The sequence below is a fragment of the Bathycoccus prasinos genome (assembly GCF_002220235.1).
Source record: "Bathycoccus prasinos genomic : Chromosome_7".
Taxonomy (NCBI): Eukaryota; Viridiplantae; Chlorophyta; class Mamiellophyceae; order Mamiellales; family Bathycoccaceae; genus Bathycoccus; species Bathycoccus prasinos.
The window spans coordinates 134,742-152,949 of record NC_024002.1 but is presented as its reverse complement, the minus strand read 5'-3'; the positions used below and the strand labels follow the sequence as shown (position 1 = coordinate 152,949).

Below are 18,208 nucleotides of genomic sequence, written 5' to 3'. Positions count from 1 at the left end.
ACGAGTAGCTTTGCGACATGTTTGTTCTTGTTTTTGTATCTATTTTTTCTTGTTTTGCGCGTATTTTTTTTGTGTGGTAAAATTCGAAAAAAAAACAGTTTCAGAGCAGTTCTCTCCTCAGTGCTTTTGTTGCATTGTGTTCGTTGCTCGCATCAACTACAACACAAACGAAGCGTCCTAATACTACTTCTTTCTAAAAAAAGTAACTACAACAACATCATCTACGTATTATTAAATTCTAGCAGTAAATCTATTCTCTCGTTTTCTACTCAGAACTCCCGAGGATGAGGGGGCGATGAGGGCGCCGCGTTTGCGTTGAAATACCGCATCGCTTTCTGCTTCATTTCCACGAGCTTTCGAACTTTAATGCGAGCGAATCGCAATCTTTCCGGCGTGGCGTCTTCCATTGCTCTTTGCACGGCGCGATGCATCTCGCGTTTTGCCTCGAGGAGTTCGTCCGCGACGGGAGATTCGGATACGGATGAGGAGTATGGGGAGGACTGCGGATTGCTATATTCGTCCGTGGCGGGATCGTACGAGGAACGAAAATGTGCCGACGGCGAGTAGAAATCTTCCAGGACGTCGTCGTCTTCGAGCATGACTTTGAACGAGACCGATTTTCTCGCCGCTCTCCTTTGGTTTTTGTGCACCTTTCGGCGCGAGTCGTTTACGTTTCCTAGGTGTGCTTCTTCCTTATCCTCATCCAAAGGACTTCGGTGATAGTAGGCGCTGAAATCGTCGTCGTCGCTCGATAAGTCTTCCGATCGCGCCGTCTTGTAACTGCTCGCTTGCGTCGAATTTGTCTTTGCTTCTGAAACCGGAGACGCCCCTGTTGAAGCCGGCGACTTTGCTCTTTGCTTCTTCAACGAAGAGCGAAGCGCAGTTGGTGACGACGCGTGCGTGGGAGACGGCGAGTTGAACTTTAACGTTCTGTTCGCGGCAGGTGTTGAGAACGTTTCAGCAGCTACTTCGAGCGGTACATCACTGTTCTTGCGCCAACTGGAAGAAGGCATCGTCGAAACGTCCTCGAGTATTTGCGTTTGACGTTCTCGCGCTGGAAAAGAAGGGGCTTCTCCGTTCGCGTCTACTTTTTCAGAAGGCACAAACGTCGAAACGCTAAAGAGTCCATTCCCATCCCCGTTTCCCCTTCCTCCTCCCGCGTGTCCTTTACGATCCTTCTTTCTCCAACGTTCCGCGTCAAATCGCGCGCACACGTCGCGTAAATAGTTACCCAAAAATCGCGCGTTTTCGTCGCTCGCGTTTAAGTATAGATTTTCGTACAACGCGTTCATGGCTAATCCTGAATCGTCGCGAAATAACATCGTGGACGCAATCTCTCTGCTTTCTGAAGACACCGGCGCACCATCGACGGATTGTAATCGTCTATTTTTTCCGAAAGCAAATGCGATCGCGGCGACGTGATCGTACTCGTAATGCTGCGACCGCAGCACGAGCGGATTATCCGCCACACAAACGTGCTCGAGACGTGGAAAGAAACATTCGTCGCCGAGGAACCGAAACTCGGCGACGACGGAAATATCGTTCGAGGAGAGGTCAATCGTCTCCAATCTTTCCATGTACCGCATCCTTTCTTGGGCTTTGGACAACGACGAAATCGCGTTATTCTTCAAATTTAAGCACTGTGCGTTAGCAAACAAACCAGTCGTCGTTAAATCTGGCACGTCCGGGCCTAACCCGTTATTCTCCAGAGAAACGTGCGTTAAATTGGGCAAAAGAATCGCCTTTTCTCCTCCCGTCGCCCTCTTCGCAAACAAATTCTCACGTTCAATCTCTTGAATCTCCTTTTCTTCTAGTTCGCCCCCGCCTAGCCACCCGCACGCGTCCAACTTCACGCGCTCTAACCTTTTCGGCAACACCGTCTCTCCTCTCCTCACGCTCTTCCCTATCCTCGTTTCGCTCGCGTCCAAATACTTTAGATTTTTGAACAAATGTAAATCCAGAATCCCGGTCAAGTGCTTGTTTTTTGACACATTCAAGCAGCGCACGTTCGATAGCAGCGAGTGGTTACGTCGCGAGTAGCTTTGCGGATATTTGGATGCATCGTTTGGAGACGAAAAAAAACGCACCGCGTCTCGGAACACGTTCCCGCTCACGTCTAAAATCTGAATTTTGCCAACACCTAACACGAACGAGGAGGACAAACTCTCGGGAATCTTTCGTAAACCGAGAGAAGCGAGTTGCAGACGCCCAGTTGCGATATTCGTATTGGCATCGTCGTTACTCGTGTTGTTGTTATTCTTGTTGTTATTATTTTTAAGCGCGCGATACCAATAGTCTTCCTCCTCCTCCTCGTCGTCGTCGTCGTTCTCCCTCGTCTTTCGTCGCGTTCTCATCATCATCGTCGTCGTCGTCGCTTTCAACGTCACAACGTCTCCACGCGCTCTGATTTCACCACCATCCCGCAACAACACCTCTGATTTTGCAAACGAACGTCATCGTTTGACTCGCTTCTCACACCACGCAGGAGGAGGTAAAGGAGAAGAAGAAGAAGAAGAAGAAGACGACAGTGCTTCTAAAATGACCTCCTTTTTACGCGCGCGCGCGTGTGTGTGTGCGTGCGTGCAATAATAATGAATCCCCAAAGAAGAAGAGAAAAAAAGAGAGCAGAGAGAGAGATGAGAGAGCAACCCCTACGCGCGAAAAAAACAAAAAAAAGGGGCGTCGTTTCTTCAAAAAAATTGTTTAGGGTTGCATCAAAAGAAAAAATGAAAGAAAAACCAACCGCACTCTCTCCACTGTAAAGTACACACTCCCAAAAAGCATCAGATATATCATCGATCTCACGCACTCACGCACGCACGCATCATCATCATCATCATCATGAGCAAAAGCTGCGCGGGAATGCTGGAGGAGATGCTGAAATGCGCGGAGCAGTCGAAATGTTATCTTTCTCGTTCTCGTTCTCGACGAGAAAACTCCAACTCGGAGGAAGGAGGAGGGAATGATGATGACGCGTTGGAGTTTTGCGTGAACGCGTTGATGAGGACAACAACAACAACCAACGACGACGACGACGACGACGAGAATAATAATAATAATAAGAATAATAAGAATAATAAGAATAAGAATCAAATAACAGAACTCGGGTTAGACGAGTGCGTGGTGAAGAAGCAGGTGTATTTGAAGTGCAAGAGAGGACAGATGGACATGCGGACGAGGATGCGCGGGAATAAAGGGTACTGATTTACGAGAAGAATAATGCGCGTTTGTAGTGTGTGTTTGAGTAGGAGTCCTAACGAGAGTTTTACTACGGAACGCGCGAAAAAGGCGTCACTCAAAAGAAGAGTCAAATTCGTCGCGAGGAAAAGCGTCAAAAACACCAGATCGTCGTTTCCGCCGAAAGATGATGTTGTTTCGCCTACGAAAGACACGCAGAGAGCGCGGACGATATCTTTCGATATACGCGCGGAGGAGGAGCGCGATGTACGAGCGGCTGCGGCGGCGTTGCGCGCGAGGTGTTTTCGAACGTCTTTCGAGGAGCGGTGGCGACGGCGACGGGGGAATGAGAGTAGCGACGAAAGAGACGAAGCGTCGTTGCGAAGGGCGTATTTTGAGAAATTGGTGCAAGATGAGTTGCATCAAGATGCGCTGCTTCCGGCGCGGACGGAGAGGATGGCGCTCGTCGTCCCTAGAAGCGCTTTCCTTTCTCAGTCTTTTTCTTCTTCTTCTTCTTCTTCTTTTGAAATAGAAGACGAATATTTAGTTGTCGAGCGAAGAGCAGATGAAATGGGAGAAGAAGAACACAAAGAAAACCAAGATGAAGATACCGCGCTCGTCGTGGTGGCGACGTTAGACTACGTCATCGCAGACAAACTTCAAGGCGAACTTTTATGCGGCGACAAAGGAAACGGACAATCGTTCGATAGCGAGAATTACGCTTTCAACGAAGCGACGCAAACGTACGAATTTATGCCGAAGACTATTGAAAGGGCCTATTGTTTCAACGTGTGCGTTCTTGGCTCGTACCGAGGCCAAGGATTTGCGCACAGATTGATTCGCGAAGCCGTTCGAAGAGTTGCGCTGAACTCGGTGAAATTTTTATACGTGCACGTAGAACTAAACAATGCGCCGGCGTTGCGCTGCTACGAATCGTTTGGATTTTTAGAGGAGAAGAAAGAGAGTGAGAGGGTGGCGGTAAAGTTAGGACGCCCGCCGCGGAAGTTGCTCTTCGTGACAGTCGCGCCTGTAGCCGAGGCATGTGCATAGTCGTTTAGTTGTAGGTGTTGTAGTAGTAGTAGTAGTAGTAGTACAGATGATTAGTTTAGAAAGTAATTAGAATTCCCTTTCTCTCGTCGTTCTTTACTTGGTCTGATAGGCTGAAAATCGGCTCGCTTCAAATTGTGCCTCTGGCTTCTGAGCGTCTTCTTCCGTCATGTATCTTGACGGCGAACCAACATTCCCGCGCCCGCCGGTACAATTCAGAGACTTTCTCGTGTTTACGCCCGTCGTCGGGTTCGTTCCAGTCGCGATTTTGCATAACTTCATTTGCATCGTATTATCCAGCAAAGCGTCCGAGAAATCGGCGTTCGTAATATTCGCTCCGTTCAAATCGGACGAAGTCAACACGACCCTCGCTAATATCGCATTCGTAAAATTCGCGTTCACAAACACGCCTCGATCCATCAACGCGTCGCTCAAATCTGCATCCGTAAAATCTGCGTTCGCCGCCACCGCTTTCATCAAATACGCGCCGTTCAGCTTCGCGCCGACCAATTTTGAGTCTCGCATCTCCGCTCCTGTAAAATTCGATAACCGTAAATCCGTGCCGTACTTTTCACTCACGTTCTCGGCTCTCAAGTCGTACCCGCCAAACTGTTGCGCGCTCCCTCTGTTGAACTCACCACCTTGATTGGCTTCTCGACTGTTCAATTCCGCGACCGCGAACGGAGGAGAAGGGATTATTCCGGACACAATCATAGCCGTCGCCACGGATAAAGCGCATTTTGCGCTCGTCGCGAAAATGGTGTTGCTTTCCCTCGCCGTCGTCGTCGTCATCCTCGTCTGACGACGACGAGAACGTGCTTTAGTATTCACCTTTGCTCCCGCTGTTCTTCTCGCGACGACGACGCGCTGCTCAACACGAACGCTTTTAGGGTGGTGGTGGTGCGTTCTCGCACGTAATAACGTCGTCGTCGTCGTCTGTGAGTGTGATGTCATCGTCGTCGTCGTCGTTTAAAAAAGAGGTTTTCCCGTGAGCGTGCGTTTTTAATCGTGACGGGAGCGTTGCGTGATGAGGAAAACGAGAGAAGAAAAGGAAACGAGTGATGAGAGTTTTTTTTCGCGCACGAAGAACACGAAGCGGCGAATGAGGTATTTTTGTGTGCGTTCGTTTAGAATACGACAAATAACATAATAATAATAACAATAATAATAATAATAATAAATAAGTAGTACCACTACCGGTACCAGCACCTATGTGCCAGTAGTACTTAAATGACGGAACCGTAAACATTCGAGTTAATTGACGACTGTTCGAGAAGCGCGTCGTCCTCGTCTCTCGACGAATGACTTTGACGGCGTCCGAAAAGACGCATCATCGCGCTCTTTCTTTCGCCTCCTTCGCTTCGCGCGGAAGGAGACACGGCGGCGAAAACAACCGAGGCGGTGAGGACTACAGTCGCGCAGAAACCAAACAGAAGCGTGGTAGTTTTCATCGTGGTGCTCGTTTTCATGTTCTCGCCGAGCTCTGCGTTTCTGAATTCGTCGATATCTTTCATGTTTCGTTTCTTCTTTTCGTTCGTGCTGTTTTCGCGGGATAATCCAAGAGTGGACGTCAAAGTGGCTGCTTTCGATGACGAGGCATCAGCGCCTTTGCATCCAAAAGTTGTGGTGTATTTTGCAGTTGCTACTGGATTACCGTTTACATCCGCGAGTAGCTTTTTGCGTTCCTCGCTCGTTTTCGCTTTGTACAAGAAAGGATTTACCGTGAGCTCGTAACTTCCCTCGCCGACGTTCCCGGGAAACTTGGCAACGAGAGACCCTTTACCGTCTCCGTTCATGCACACAAAGCTGAAGGTGTTTATTACAGCTTCCGCTGAAAATGAACCGACGTTTGAATCTATGTTCGATCCGTCGCAGGTTTTCACGTGTCTGATTTGATACGGCATCTGCGAAGGCGCAAGCTGCGGACATGCTAACGGTTCGCTGAAATCAACCTTGAAGACATCGTTCAAGATTGACGCATCTACAGCTAGCGGTTGGTTTACGTCGACTATTAAGTTCAAATTATCTTCAGTCGATGAGTATTTCACACCTGCTGCCGCGAACGAGTCGTAACCGGAGCAAAATACTTTTGCTCGAATTTCCCAAGTTCCGTCTCTCAAACCGTTCATGAAGTATTGATTTTCGATATTCCATGGCAATTTGCATCCTTGTCCGCGCGCAGTGTCGCATTGAACGTCCGCGTCGGACTTATCGTCGTTCCACGCGTTGATCCACTCGCCTTCGTTTAATTTCCTCCACTGGATGCGAACGAATTCAACGTTTTCGTGAACTAAGTGGTCGTATTTACCTTCTTGCGTCCCTTTGTCTTTGGTCCATAAATTCACCGGGTTGGGATTCAAAACGGTGTAATTCAAAACTGGCCACGACTGCGCGTGTACTTTTTTGTTCAAATATTTGTTCACGGTGGTTTCATCCCACTGCACCGGTGGACACTCTCGCTCCCATTTCATATCACCTAAATATGCGGTAGACGAAATTGGATCGCGATACATCCAATCGCTAGAAAATTCACACGCGGAAACGAGCATTACGCCAATATCCGTGTACTTGTCCGCAAAGACTCCTTTCGAAACTCGCATTGTCATTACGGTGTGAACTAAATCGCCATCATTATTTACGGAGTTGACAGAGTCCAGCGGCGTCATGCTCCCCAAAATTGAAAGGCCTCCCACATTGCTCACCGAAAACGATAAATCTCTCATGTTAGCACCATCGGCCCCTTTCCACGTCTCTCCAGTTGTGAGTACGAGACCGTAAGACATACCCTCTCTGTACGGTGATTCATTCGTGATTATGAGATCGTACAACGCGTCGTCTCCTGGTGGTATAAATTCGTTATTTACTCCAGGCGACCACTCAGTTTGAAGGATCATTCCAGATTCGCGCCACATCGTGTTTGGTTCTCCCGGACATTTCGAGGCACCTCCAATCGTTTTAAACGTTGGTGTGCCGAAGCGCTTATCCGTCGAGACACGGATTACAAATTTATCGTACGGGTCTGGATCACCTAGGGAATAGGAAGTTTCCAAACTCCCATACTTAGCCCACGCCACATTGCGTGTTGCCTCAGTTGTTGCCTGCACTTCAACATTACCATTATAGCCGGCTGATAAAACCGAAACACCGAATTCTCGCTCACCTTCAAATGCGAGGCCAGCTTCCAATGAAATACCCCAGCTATAATCTCCACCAGCAATATTGTCGTTCACACTCTGAGAAAATGATATACTGTGGCCGCCGCCGCTAAATGTTAAATAGATGTCAGCTTGTGGCCCACCTAATTTGGGTTCCGGGTGGTCATCCAGCGGTGAATACTCAGAAGACTTCGTTTTGGGGTTTTTCGCGAACGTAAAAGGCGCAGTGCTTCCATAAACTGAAGCGTCAATTAAATTTTCAGAGTCTGGAACGTCATCCATACCTCGAGAGTAAAAGCCGGGTTCATCTGGAGTGAGAGTTTTCATCCATGAATCTGCAGTCGTTGCCACGTCTCCTCCTTTTTCGTTCCCAAAAATGGAAGTAGCAGCATCTATCATCGTTTGAGCATAGTTCACCATATTTAGTGGATGACTATAAAGCGGAATCTCATCACCAGGAGTTAAAATAAAACTTGCAGTTTTAAGCATAGCTGCAACCGGCAAATCTTTCAACGTCGGCACTTTACCGCCTAAAGTCATTGCTTCCTTAAGTCCTGGCACGATAGATAAATATTTTTTGGGCCCTATTTCATCCCAAGTTTGTTGCACATCTTTCCATACATCCGTGTCATGAATGTCAGTACTCAAAGTCATACCTTCCGCAGGCCGTTTATATACCTCCTTCACCTTATCCTTCGATAGGGTCCCAAACACGCTTTCATCCGAACTGAGCGCGGCATTAATATCCTTCGACCACTTTAAGTCAATTCCTTTTAAGTATGCCTTTTGATCTTTATCTGATTTCGCTAAAAGTCCTTCAGGATGATAGTCTGGGGAAACCAACTCCAAAGTATATTTCCAGTCGCTGATCGATTGCTTCAAACGACCTTTCCAAATTTCTTTAATTTTCAAAACTTGCGGTATGTTTGTACTTTCTGAAATACTATCATCCGACATTAAAGAGTTCGGATCGTTTGCAACTTTGATCAAACCTTCGAGTTCCGGAATTACTCTAGTTTCTATCGTGAATATTGTCGATAAATATGTCGTCGGTTTACGCGGAAGCCATTGAACTTGAGGAACGACGGTTAAACATGATGGAGCCTTAGAGTCTTTGCTTTTACTTTTACTCAGGTAGTAAAATTCTTTCAAACCAATGCCTTCGGCGCCGTCTGCCGTAGCGATCTTGTACTCTTCGCTTGGTTCCGTCGGTTGTCCAAAGGTTTTATCACTTTTATCATAAGAGGAGCACTCTCCAGATTTCTTCTTCGGAGCGAAATATTCAACTCTGCACTGCTTCTTCTCTGCCACATCTTTCTGCGTTACTTTGAATTGAATAGAGTAACAGAAATCTTTCTTTTCTGCGTTTTTGAAATTGACAGTAGTAAAATAATGATTTGCTGTAGACATGCGTACCATCTTATCTTTCATGAATTTATACGCTTCGTGCGAGTAAGCAGCAGAACCATCGATACCATCACCGCGTGTTATAACAACATCAGGCTCTATGTCATCGGCATCCTTGCAGTCGAACCAATCGCTTTTTTGCTCACCTTCTGAAATTTCAGCTGGAAGTAATCGGATATCTACAACATCGGTCTTCACGTACACTATTTCAAAACCACCACCCAAGATTGTGTCGCCCGAGCGTCCAGGTATACCAGGATCAGCACTAGATTCGACATTGCGACTCAACGTCATGGAGAAGTCCCATCCATCATTGACATCAGAGTTTACACTAACTGATGGGCCATTGATGGAGAGACTTGCTCCTGTTTCGGTTTCAACTGTAATGGGGCCTTTGCCCCCTTCAGGTTTCCCTGCTTTTTCTTCTCCCAATTTTGGGATTGGGATTTTGGCAAAGTCAAGAACTTTTTTGTCCCCAACCTTCACTTTTCTTGTCCCAATTTTGACTTTTTCTTCTCCTACTTTCACTCTCTCCGTAATTTCGCGCGTTTCGAACTCTTGTTGACCGTGACCTCTTCTGTACTCGTGCCCACTCTCCTGCACCTTGTAACCCCCAAATCTTCCAAAATCTCCCTTTTCATTACTTTTACGAATGCTCGACGTTTTCTTGTTATCGAGATAAACTTTTTCCACTCTCTTTCGATCTTCATACACATCTCGCATTTCATAAATGGGTTCATCTTTGTGCACAGGTACTGACTTCATAATTGGCATCATTTTAAACCGCCGTCCTTCCGAGCTTTCTAACAAATGCCTCCTTCCTTGGTTTTCACCTAAGTCTGCACCCGCTTCATTGGGGTCAAGATCTATCAAAGCGTTGACATAACTAGATCCAGCATCAACTTTTGGCGTGAATTTAAGTTCTGATTCTATTCCGGCCTTGAAGCCGAAACCCATTGAACCAGTCGCTGCTCTTGTACTTGCAAGACTCAGCGCCAATGAAACTTCTGTTCCTTTAGAAATGGAGGCAACCGAATCGCCGCCGGGTGGATCGTGCACTACCGTGTACACTAATCCACGAACAGGGGCGGTGGCATAGAACTCAACGGCGCTTTGATATCGTGCACTCTTGTCATTTCCTCCACCGCGGACTTTTGACTGCATCGTGACAAGTTCTCGTTGAACTTCAAGATTTGTTACCGCCCAGCCGTCGTCACGCTGCAATCGCGCGAGTACCTTACGACGATATGGGGCGACCAAGTTAGGAATAGCACCGTCGGCGTCAATTGTATAAAATTTCGAAGAATCATCAACTTCGTGTTCTGTTGCATCACTTGCAGGCTGTTTGAAGTTCAAAAAGTGAGTCTCCGCGTCAACTTTTGAAAACACGCAGTCGTCCGACGGCAATGAACTCGAATGACACGGATTCTTGTCTCCTTCCGGTCCGATATCTTGTTGCAAACGAACGGTGACTTTAAGATTTTCTGACGTTGGAGACTCAAATGTCGAGCACGTGGAAATTTCGTCTTTCGACGTTAAGTGCGCCTCCATAACTCGCATGGACACGTATTTCTTATCTACCACGGGATTCTTTAGCTTAGAGTACATAGCATTCGTAATCCCTATGAGATTCTTTTCTCTCAAATCGTTGTTATTATCTCCGAGGCAAACATCATCCTTACTCGTTATGACATAAAATGGATCTTTAGCAGGATCCGGGTCTTGGGTGTCAATATCGTTCAAGTAAGGAGTAGCGCAAAACCATCCGTGATAGGCGTACTTTGCGTCGTCGTGAATGATGTCATTACTTTCTTCCTTCGGGTTGAGAAGCAAAAGCGTTCGAACCAGGGCGTCTCTATCTCGGAAAAATTGCATGATATCCGAACCTGGCGGTTTGCAAGACGCGCCGACAAATTTTTTACCGCCTTTCAAACCGTTACTACTTTCCCAATTCACGAGCTTCGTTTCCGTCAACGCGCTAACATCTGGCGCCTCGTCCAGTTGAATGTAATAATCCATCGCCGCATACGGCCACTTTCTTACGGTTGGACTGTTATATTTCGTAATCAGAGCGCTTTCTTTGAATTTAGGTAGTTCTAAGTCTGCATCAGTAATCGTGAAACTCGATCCGCATCCATTAGCGGGAGAGATGAGAAATGAGTACCCGGTGTATGTATCTTCGCAAGCACCTGCAAAGAGACCAAGGTCTATGATTCTTTCGGTCACGTCCATAAACACTATCGTTTCTCCACCAACAACTTCGTTCAAAACGAAAGACGTGGTATAGGCTGCTTCGTTTTTGCAGCTCGAATCTTGCATTGCATCATCGTATTTATTGCCGGCGTAGCATAACTTTCTATCCGTCCTTGGCTCAAACTCAGGTCCCGCGCCTTTTCTAGCTTTCGAGTCCGGCCCTCTGTAAGTTGCGACAAATTTCCAACTCGTGCCTGGTGTGGCCGCAAAGTTAAAAAATCCAAGATCGTCGGCATAGATGTAATCCCCCTCGTTAGCTACAACGCCATCGATTATCTCGTAAACGCTAATAACAGCGCGGGGTACCCCGCAAAGATACTCTTGCGTCCGCGAAGCTGGGAAACGCACGACTCCGTACACCAAAACAGACGTATCATCTGATATCACGCAACCTCCAGGTTTTAAATTTTCAATCAATGGCGTTGGCGAGCACGTATATTTCACTCTGCCCTTAGCGACTTTACCAAGGTGAGCTTGCGCCATAGAGGACATAGGGAAATCGTCATTCGAATCTTGCGTTAATTCATCCGTTCCTCTTTCCAAAGCTTCTTGCTCCTTTTCTTTATCATTGGGATCTTTATTAAAGATGTGAATAACGTCCGGTAATTGACGCATGGCGTGGATTTCAAACGTCGATTTGAATAAATTTTTCGCAATACCGTGGGTGGCGTCGGCAAAAAAGACGCGTTCGGAGAGATGGACGTGCTTCGTCAAAGAAACGTGCTCATTTCGATGCGTCGCGAACGGAATGACGTACTTTTTTGATTCTGGTACAGTTACCGGGCCCATTGCAGCTAAATTAGAACGCAACGACGTATCCGAAGACTTTGGTAAAGAGAGTGAAAATCCACTCGTTTCATTCGTTTGCGATTGGAGCCATTTTTGCCAGTTCTCTTGAGTAAACGGAAGTGCGAACTTTTGTGTAGGATGAAGCGCAAAGAGAGCATTGCTATCGCTTTTCGTACCTTCCACTTCAAATAGACTATGATATTCCGTTTCAATCGGCGGATACACCAACCATGGTGTTGCAAAAATAACATCTTGGTCGAGCGCGATGCGGACACTTCCAAATTCGTTTGCGTCCAACTCCCCGTCCTTATTTTGATCAATAGTAGACCAGAACTCATCAGATAGTATCATTCGAGCGTCGACATACTTTGTTCTGTTCATCGCGTAAGCGATGAATTCATTCTTATCGATATTTTTGCTGGAGTTATTTTGATTCACGAAATCAAAGTGTGGCGGCGGTGGTGACGGCGGCGGTGAAGGTGGTGGTGAAGGTGGCGGTGGGCTCGGTGGTGGTGGGCTCGGCGGTGGTGGGCTCGGCGGTGGTGGGCTCGGCGGTGGTGGACTTGGACTTGGAGGTGGTGGACTTGGAGGCGGCGGGCTCGGCGGCGGCGGGCTCGGCGGCGGCGGACTCGGCGGTGGTGGACTCGGCGGTGGCGGACTCGGCGGTGGGGGCGGCGGACTTGGAGGTGGTGGACTCGGCGGTGGTGGACTCGGCGGTGGGGGCGGCGGACTTGGAGGTGGTGGACTCGGCGGTGGTGGACTCGGTGGCGGCGCGCACGAGTGCGTGTTACACGACAAATACTTGGTATTGTAGTGATGCCAAGAGCTCCAACCTCCATTGACACTGTAAGCGTGGCCGTTATTCCAGCAGTGCGAGTAATAACAGTGCCATCCCCACCACCAATAACACGCTTTGTTGCAGTAATTATATCTGTATCTGTACTGTGGATGCCAGCGATAATTTTGTTTTTGCATGTAAGAACCTCCGCCACAACTTTTGCTGCAGCCGGTCGTCGTGTACCAATTGCTGAATCCGTAATAGTACACCGTCTGATAATGACTTGTTCCCGTATATACGGCATATCCGAGAGATGAAACATTCTGGTCGACGCTTGTGATGTTTGGAAGCAAAGCGTCCATATCAGTGGCAGTCATATTCGGAGACGGCGGAACGTACTCGTCCGGTAACTTGCCGTTTTCGTCGAGAGGAGGAGAAAAATCGAGAATGGCGGTTCCGTTAACCTCGATAACTTTTTTCTTTTTCATACTCTCGAGCGGTTTGTCCATTTTCAAGACTTTGTCGTCGTCGTGTACATCACCCAATAGTGCGTCGTTCTTCGGCGGCGGCGAAGGAGGTGGTGGCGGCGAGGGCGGCGAGTGCGCAACGGCAATCTCCTTGAATGCAGTCTTGTCAAGATCCAACGCCAGTAAAAACGATTCAGGAGCAGTATCTTGATTCACCGTAAGTAGAGTTTCGTCGGTAGGATCAAAAATTTTGACCATGTGCGCGAGAATCCCGAGATGCATAACTTTTGGCAAATTTGGCGTGAAATCGATGATTTCCATCTCGTAAAATCCATCCTCGTCGGTGAAAGTCGAATATGGGCAGTTTATTTTCACGCCTTGAGCTTCAATTTCTGCAACTTTCATTATATCGGTATTCACGGGGTTTTCCAAAGACTTCACAGTGATGAGCTGACCAGTATAAACTTTGACGTTCGTCCCCGAGCAAATGTAGCTTTGACCAGTCAGGTCGTATTTGCGCTCGAATAAAATCGAACCATCCGTTTCGTTACGTGCGAGGATACACTTCGAACCTGTATCACCAGCATCTTTTGGATCATCGTAATCTAAAACGCGAACGTCTAATACATGCAATTTCGTTCCTTCTGTCCAAACTTTTACACTTTCAATCGCAGAAAACGTGCTCAGCGTAATTTTCGCATACTCGCCTCCATTCAAAGAAACGGACGTGTCGAGTTGCGCATCCGTCGCTTGGTACGCCGTTTCGTTTACTTTCTTGTCCGACTTGTTGGAATGATCGACTTTCATAAATTCAGCGACATTTTCCTTCTTGGACATAGGAGGAACGATATCGGTCATCGCGGCGGATTTACTCACCGTTCTCACAAGATAGGCGCAGACGCGAACAAATTTTTGTGGTTTTCCCGTGGCGCCGACGGTAACTTCCCCGTCAACAGTCGCGTACCACGGGACAGTGTATAATAACGGGTCAGAAATTGCAGACTTGGCAGTTTTTGATTCCATTTTAGTCCGAATTGCGTAATCATACGTGATTCCAGGAGTTTGCATGGTTTGGTCGTCAAAAAACGTCAGCGACGCAAAGGTTGTCGCGCACAACTCCAAGGAAGACTCAATAAGAACAACCGCGGTGTAGTCTCCGTTTGGTTGCCCGCTCGCGTCTACTGTCCTTCGCAAAACTTCAAAACTTTTCTCATTTAATGCTGTGTCGCGAAATGAAAATGATAAACCCTTTCGACTCGGTATACCTTGCAAATCTATAACCGCTCCGTTGTAAAATAAGCCGGTAACGCACGGCGGCACGTAGTTATCGCTCATCTTGGCTGTGAAAGAAGGCATGATGCAATAAATTCGACGCGATTGCGGTCGACTCGCCGTAAGTTTTGAGCATGAAACAGAGCGACCGCAATCATGGATAGACTTGACGTGGTTGTCGGTCAAAACTCCGCGGTAGATGCGGAAATCATCGTATTCAGCCCTCAAATCAAGCACATTTACCGTGGGCGAAAACGTCGGATAATCGATATTGTTGTTCTCAACAATATTTGTCGAAGCTACATTCTTTCCGTTAAGAAAGAGTCGGAGTCCATGTTCTTTGTTCAAAACCATCGCAACGTGGTGCCAATTTCCCTCTTGAGTGCCGTAACTCAGTTGCGGTGGCGCAATGAGCTGTTGACCGTAATATTTTGCGGTCACTTGTCTCCCGCTAGTGATGCCGAAATATTTTTCGTATTTAGGATCTTGCTCTCGAGCGTACCAGATGTGAGCAACCGTTCCGAAATACACAGAATACAATCTAACCCACGTCATGACAGCAGACATTTGCATCGGCGGCTGATCGGTGAGCACGATGCCACCATGACCGCCCACCAGAGCGGTTCCGATGCGAGGATCGCAATAATCCCACCGTTTTTTTTCATTTGTAGTATAACACCAAATCGTAGACTCCCCCTCCCCCCCAGGATTACGACAATAGTTACTTTCTAAACCATCGTTGGGTTTCGATTGTGGAGTAATGTCTCCATGAGCATGCGGCGATTGCTTAGACCAAGACTGACACGTGTATCCTCCGCGGGTTTTAGTTTGGCAGCCTCGATAGCCTTTTCCATTTTCGCCACGGAGTGTCTCATCGCAATATGACCCCGCCGGTTTGTAAGGGTGATATATCGTTAAAGCACGTTTGAGGCACTTGAGTCCAGCACCGCACGAAGTTACACTTACACTAGCCCTAGCGACAAATTTATCTGTCTCAGATTTATCATCAAACGTAAGTTGCGAGACCAAACGGACGGCTTTAGATCCAACGCTTAAAGAGGGACGAATGTCTTCGATTGCTTTCCCTTTAGGCTCTGTCATATCCTTTCCCGGGATCTTTCGATACAATAAACCATCGGCATAGACGCAAGCAAAGTCTCTCTCAGTATTCAATTTAAGATTATAATCCCACTCCAAATCGAGTTTCTCGTTGTTCGCGGCACATTCTTCCTCCTGGGTATCCATGACTGGATAAGTTATTTTATTCACGACAACTTCCGGCACAGGATCTTTCGGAATGCACAAGAAAGGAAACGTGGGGGACAAGATCACCTGGCTTAATAACACGTCTTTAAATGAGCCCGTATTTTGCAGATGATTGAGATAGCTTATATCAACATCGTGCGACAAAAATGCACGCTCAATCTCATCAAACGATAATTTACCATCGAGTGGATACTTATCAAACTCACGGAACACTGCTTCGCGAGACGAGACTACGTCGTCGCAATTCGAAGCCAGAAACGTAGGACTGGAAAGCAAAAACTTGCGCGCGATTGTCGATATAACTGGATTGTTCGGAGTATTCACCGACGCGGGCGCCCAGTGTCCGCAGTCTTTAACAGCTTCAAATTCATGTAAAAGCTCGAATTTGTTTTTGGAAGTTTGCGGGACGATGGTACCGTCCGGATACTTCCAAAAGCAATGATGCCAGATTTGCATATGTCCAACAACTTTTTCGTTGTTTTCGTTCGTTAACGTGAGAGCAACTTTTCCAGCCCCAGACTTTTGGCTATCGAAGAAGTTATCCCATCTTAAGCAAGGGTACTTGCGGGCTTCTGATTTTGCGTACCCGCACGAAGAATCATCTTTCTTTTTAACGTACGCTTGGCAAACTAAGCCACGGTTGCTGTTCTCTGCGCGAGTCGAGTCGTCTCTGAAACAGTTCGACGGGTCATAGCAACCGTCGTCCGAGACGGAAATTTGAAAATCAAACTCATAATCCGTCAAAATTACGGGTTTTTGAGCGATGGAAACTTGAGGAGTGCCAGCACTCGCACCAGGCGGTGGTGGACTCGGCGGCGGTGGGCACGCGTGCCTGTTACAGCCAACGCTTCGAAACTGATACCAACCATAGCTACTACACGATCCAGAACTGGAATGCGAGTATTTATAATGATAGCTGCCCCATGTGCACCAGCTGCGATACCACCACCACCACCCCGAACTATAGCAGTTAAAGTCTTGGTATCGATGATAGTATACGTGAGTAGCACAATCTCGGTATTTCCTTCCGTCATATCTCCAACCATATGGGCCGCAAATTGCCGAGCACCCCCCCCAAGCATACCCCCATCCAGTGATTTCGCGATGCCAGTTCGTGTGAGAGTGGTATTGTCCTTGATAAATCCAAGCACCAAGAGCACTTGTTTCATTTTTACCAGCACCCAACATTGCCTCAGCTTCGGTCATGTTGTTAAACCTTGCGTCAAATTCTGCTCGAAACTCATCCTCGGTAATTTTCGACTCCGGAGGAACGTAATCCGAAGGTAAAGGACCGTTTTCATCCAAAGGTTCGATGCGATGCACATTTTTTGACATGTCAAATTTTTCAACAAAGTCACTTTTTCGAAATTCCACGAGCGGATCTTCAACTTTGAGAACCTCCAAAGACGAATCATCGACAAGATCGTTGTCGTCTTTGCCAAGCGCGACGATTTCGTCGTTTCCTTCGAAAACCGCCGCGTTTGCCGGGGCAAAAATCTCTCCCTTTCTGATAAATCCTTCGGAAAGGTCGTCCGTTTCCCCCGCGACTGCGGGTTCGACGGTAGTCGTCGACGACGGCATTTTCGTCATCGGTGCGCTCGAGTCGTTCGCGACGGACGACTTTGAACGTTTCGACGCGCTTTTCTTCTTCTCCTCTAAGGAAGAAGAAGACGAAGACGATAAAGACGCGCGTGTTTCGTTCTCGACGAAACCATCAATCTTGAACGAAGGAACGTTCGTTTCTTCGGCGCGGCTGCTTTTCGGTCTCGACGCTTCCACCGCCACCTCCGTTCTCCCCGCGACTGGAACAACGTAAAGAGTCGAAAGTACAAACGTCAAATATAGAGCCATCGCGAGAAGAACACCGCGACCAGCCGTAATCTTCTTCATCTTTATCTTCATCGTCCAAGATCCAACCTCCGCGAAACAGCGCGAGGAGTTCCTCGTCGATGATCGAAGAAAGAAGCAAGCGTTCGCAAGAAGAAAGCAAAGATGCGACTCAACTTTTTCCTTCGCCACCGAAGCGGTTTCTTCTTCTTCTTCTTCTTCTTCTTCTTCTCCTCCCTTTTCTTCTCAAAGATAACCCGTGCTATAACGTTGGATGAGTGAGAGATGAACAGAGTCAGTTTTTCGTTTCATTTTTTTCTCCCGTCAACTCAATACAAATATCTTCCCTCGGTGTTTTTAAAATGTGAAGAGAAGAAGAGAAATGAATGTAACACCCAAAAAACTGTCGAAAGCAAGACCGGAGAGAGAACGATGACGGAGGACAACAACCCATCCCACGAAAACAAAGGCGAGAGAAGCAAAGGTGACACAGAAAACATCAAAGCGCGAGAGAGAGAGAGAACAAACGCGAGAAAGATGACGACCGGAGTGAGTTTCCTCGTCGTCGTCGCGACGTTTTGTTTTTCATCTCTCTCATTTTCTCTCGCCGATCGATGACGAGAAAAACAATTTTCTGTTCAAATCCAATCGATCGCGAGTGGAAGAGATGCCCTCACCTTCTCCGTCTTCTTCTTCCGAAAAGTTTAAAACTGCGTTGGTGCGTGTAAGCGATGCGTATTGTATGCGCACGTGCGTTGCGCGTGCTCTTC

The 18,208-nt window shown here is 47.4% G+C and overlaps 5 protein-coding genes across 5 annotated transcripts; 2 read left to right on the top strand and 3 right to left on the bottom strand.

Annotated features, from left to right (window-relative positions):
• Positions 1–269: 269 nt before the first annotated feature.
• Bathy07g00710 (Protein phosphatase 1, regulatory subunit, and related proteins (ISS)) lies at positions 270–2,360 on the bottom strand (the record flags this gene model as incomplete). Its single annotated transcript, XM_007511831.1, has 1 exon — positions 270–2,360. One exon carries the CDS (start codon positions 2,358–2,360, stop codon positions 270–272), a length of 2,091 nt encoding a protein of 696 aa, XP_007511893.1.
• A 481-nt stretch (positions 2,361–2,841) lies between these two features.
• Positions 2,842–3,204, top strand: Bathy07g00700 (unknown protein; the record flags this gene model as incomplete). Its single annotated transcript, XM_007512028.1, has 1 exon — positions 2,842–3,204. One exon carries the CDS (start codon positions 2,842–2,844, stop codon positions 3,202–3,204), a length of 363 nt encoding a protein of 120 aa, XP_007512090.1.
• Positions 3,205–3,633: 429 nt separating this feature from the next.
• Bathy07g00690 (predicted protein) lies at positions 3,634–4,227 on the top strand (the record flags this gene model as incomplete). The annotated part of the gene is made up of 1 exon (XM_007512246.1): positions 3,634–4,227. One exon carries the CDS (start codon positions 3,634–3,636, stop codon positions 4,225–4,227), a length of 594 nt encoding a protein of 197 aa, XP_007512308.1.
• A 93-nt stretch (positions 4,228–4,320) lies between these two features.
• Bathy07g00680 (pentapeptide repeat-containing protein) lies at positions 4,321–5,016 on the bottom strand (the record flags this gene model as incomplete). Its single annotated transcript, XM_007511924.1, has 1 exon — positions 4,321–5,016. The coding sequence occupies one exon, from the start codon at positions 5,014–5,016 to the stop codon at positions 4,321–4,323; it is 696 nt and encodes a 231-aa protein (XP_007511986.1).
• Positions 5,017–5,450: 434 nt separating this feature from the next.
• Bathy07g00670 (plasminogen) lies at positions 5,451–17,462 on the bottom strand (the record flags this gene model as incomplete). Its single annotated transcript, XM_007511832.1, has 1 exon — positions 5,451–17,462. One exon carries the CDS (start codon positions 17,460–17,462, stop codon positions 5,451–5,453), a length of 12,012 nt encoding a protein of 4,003 aa, XP_007511894.1.
• Between the last annotated feature and the right edge of the window lie 746 nt (positions 17,463–18,208).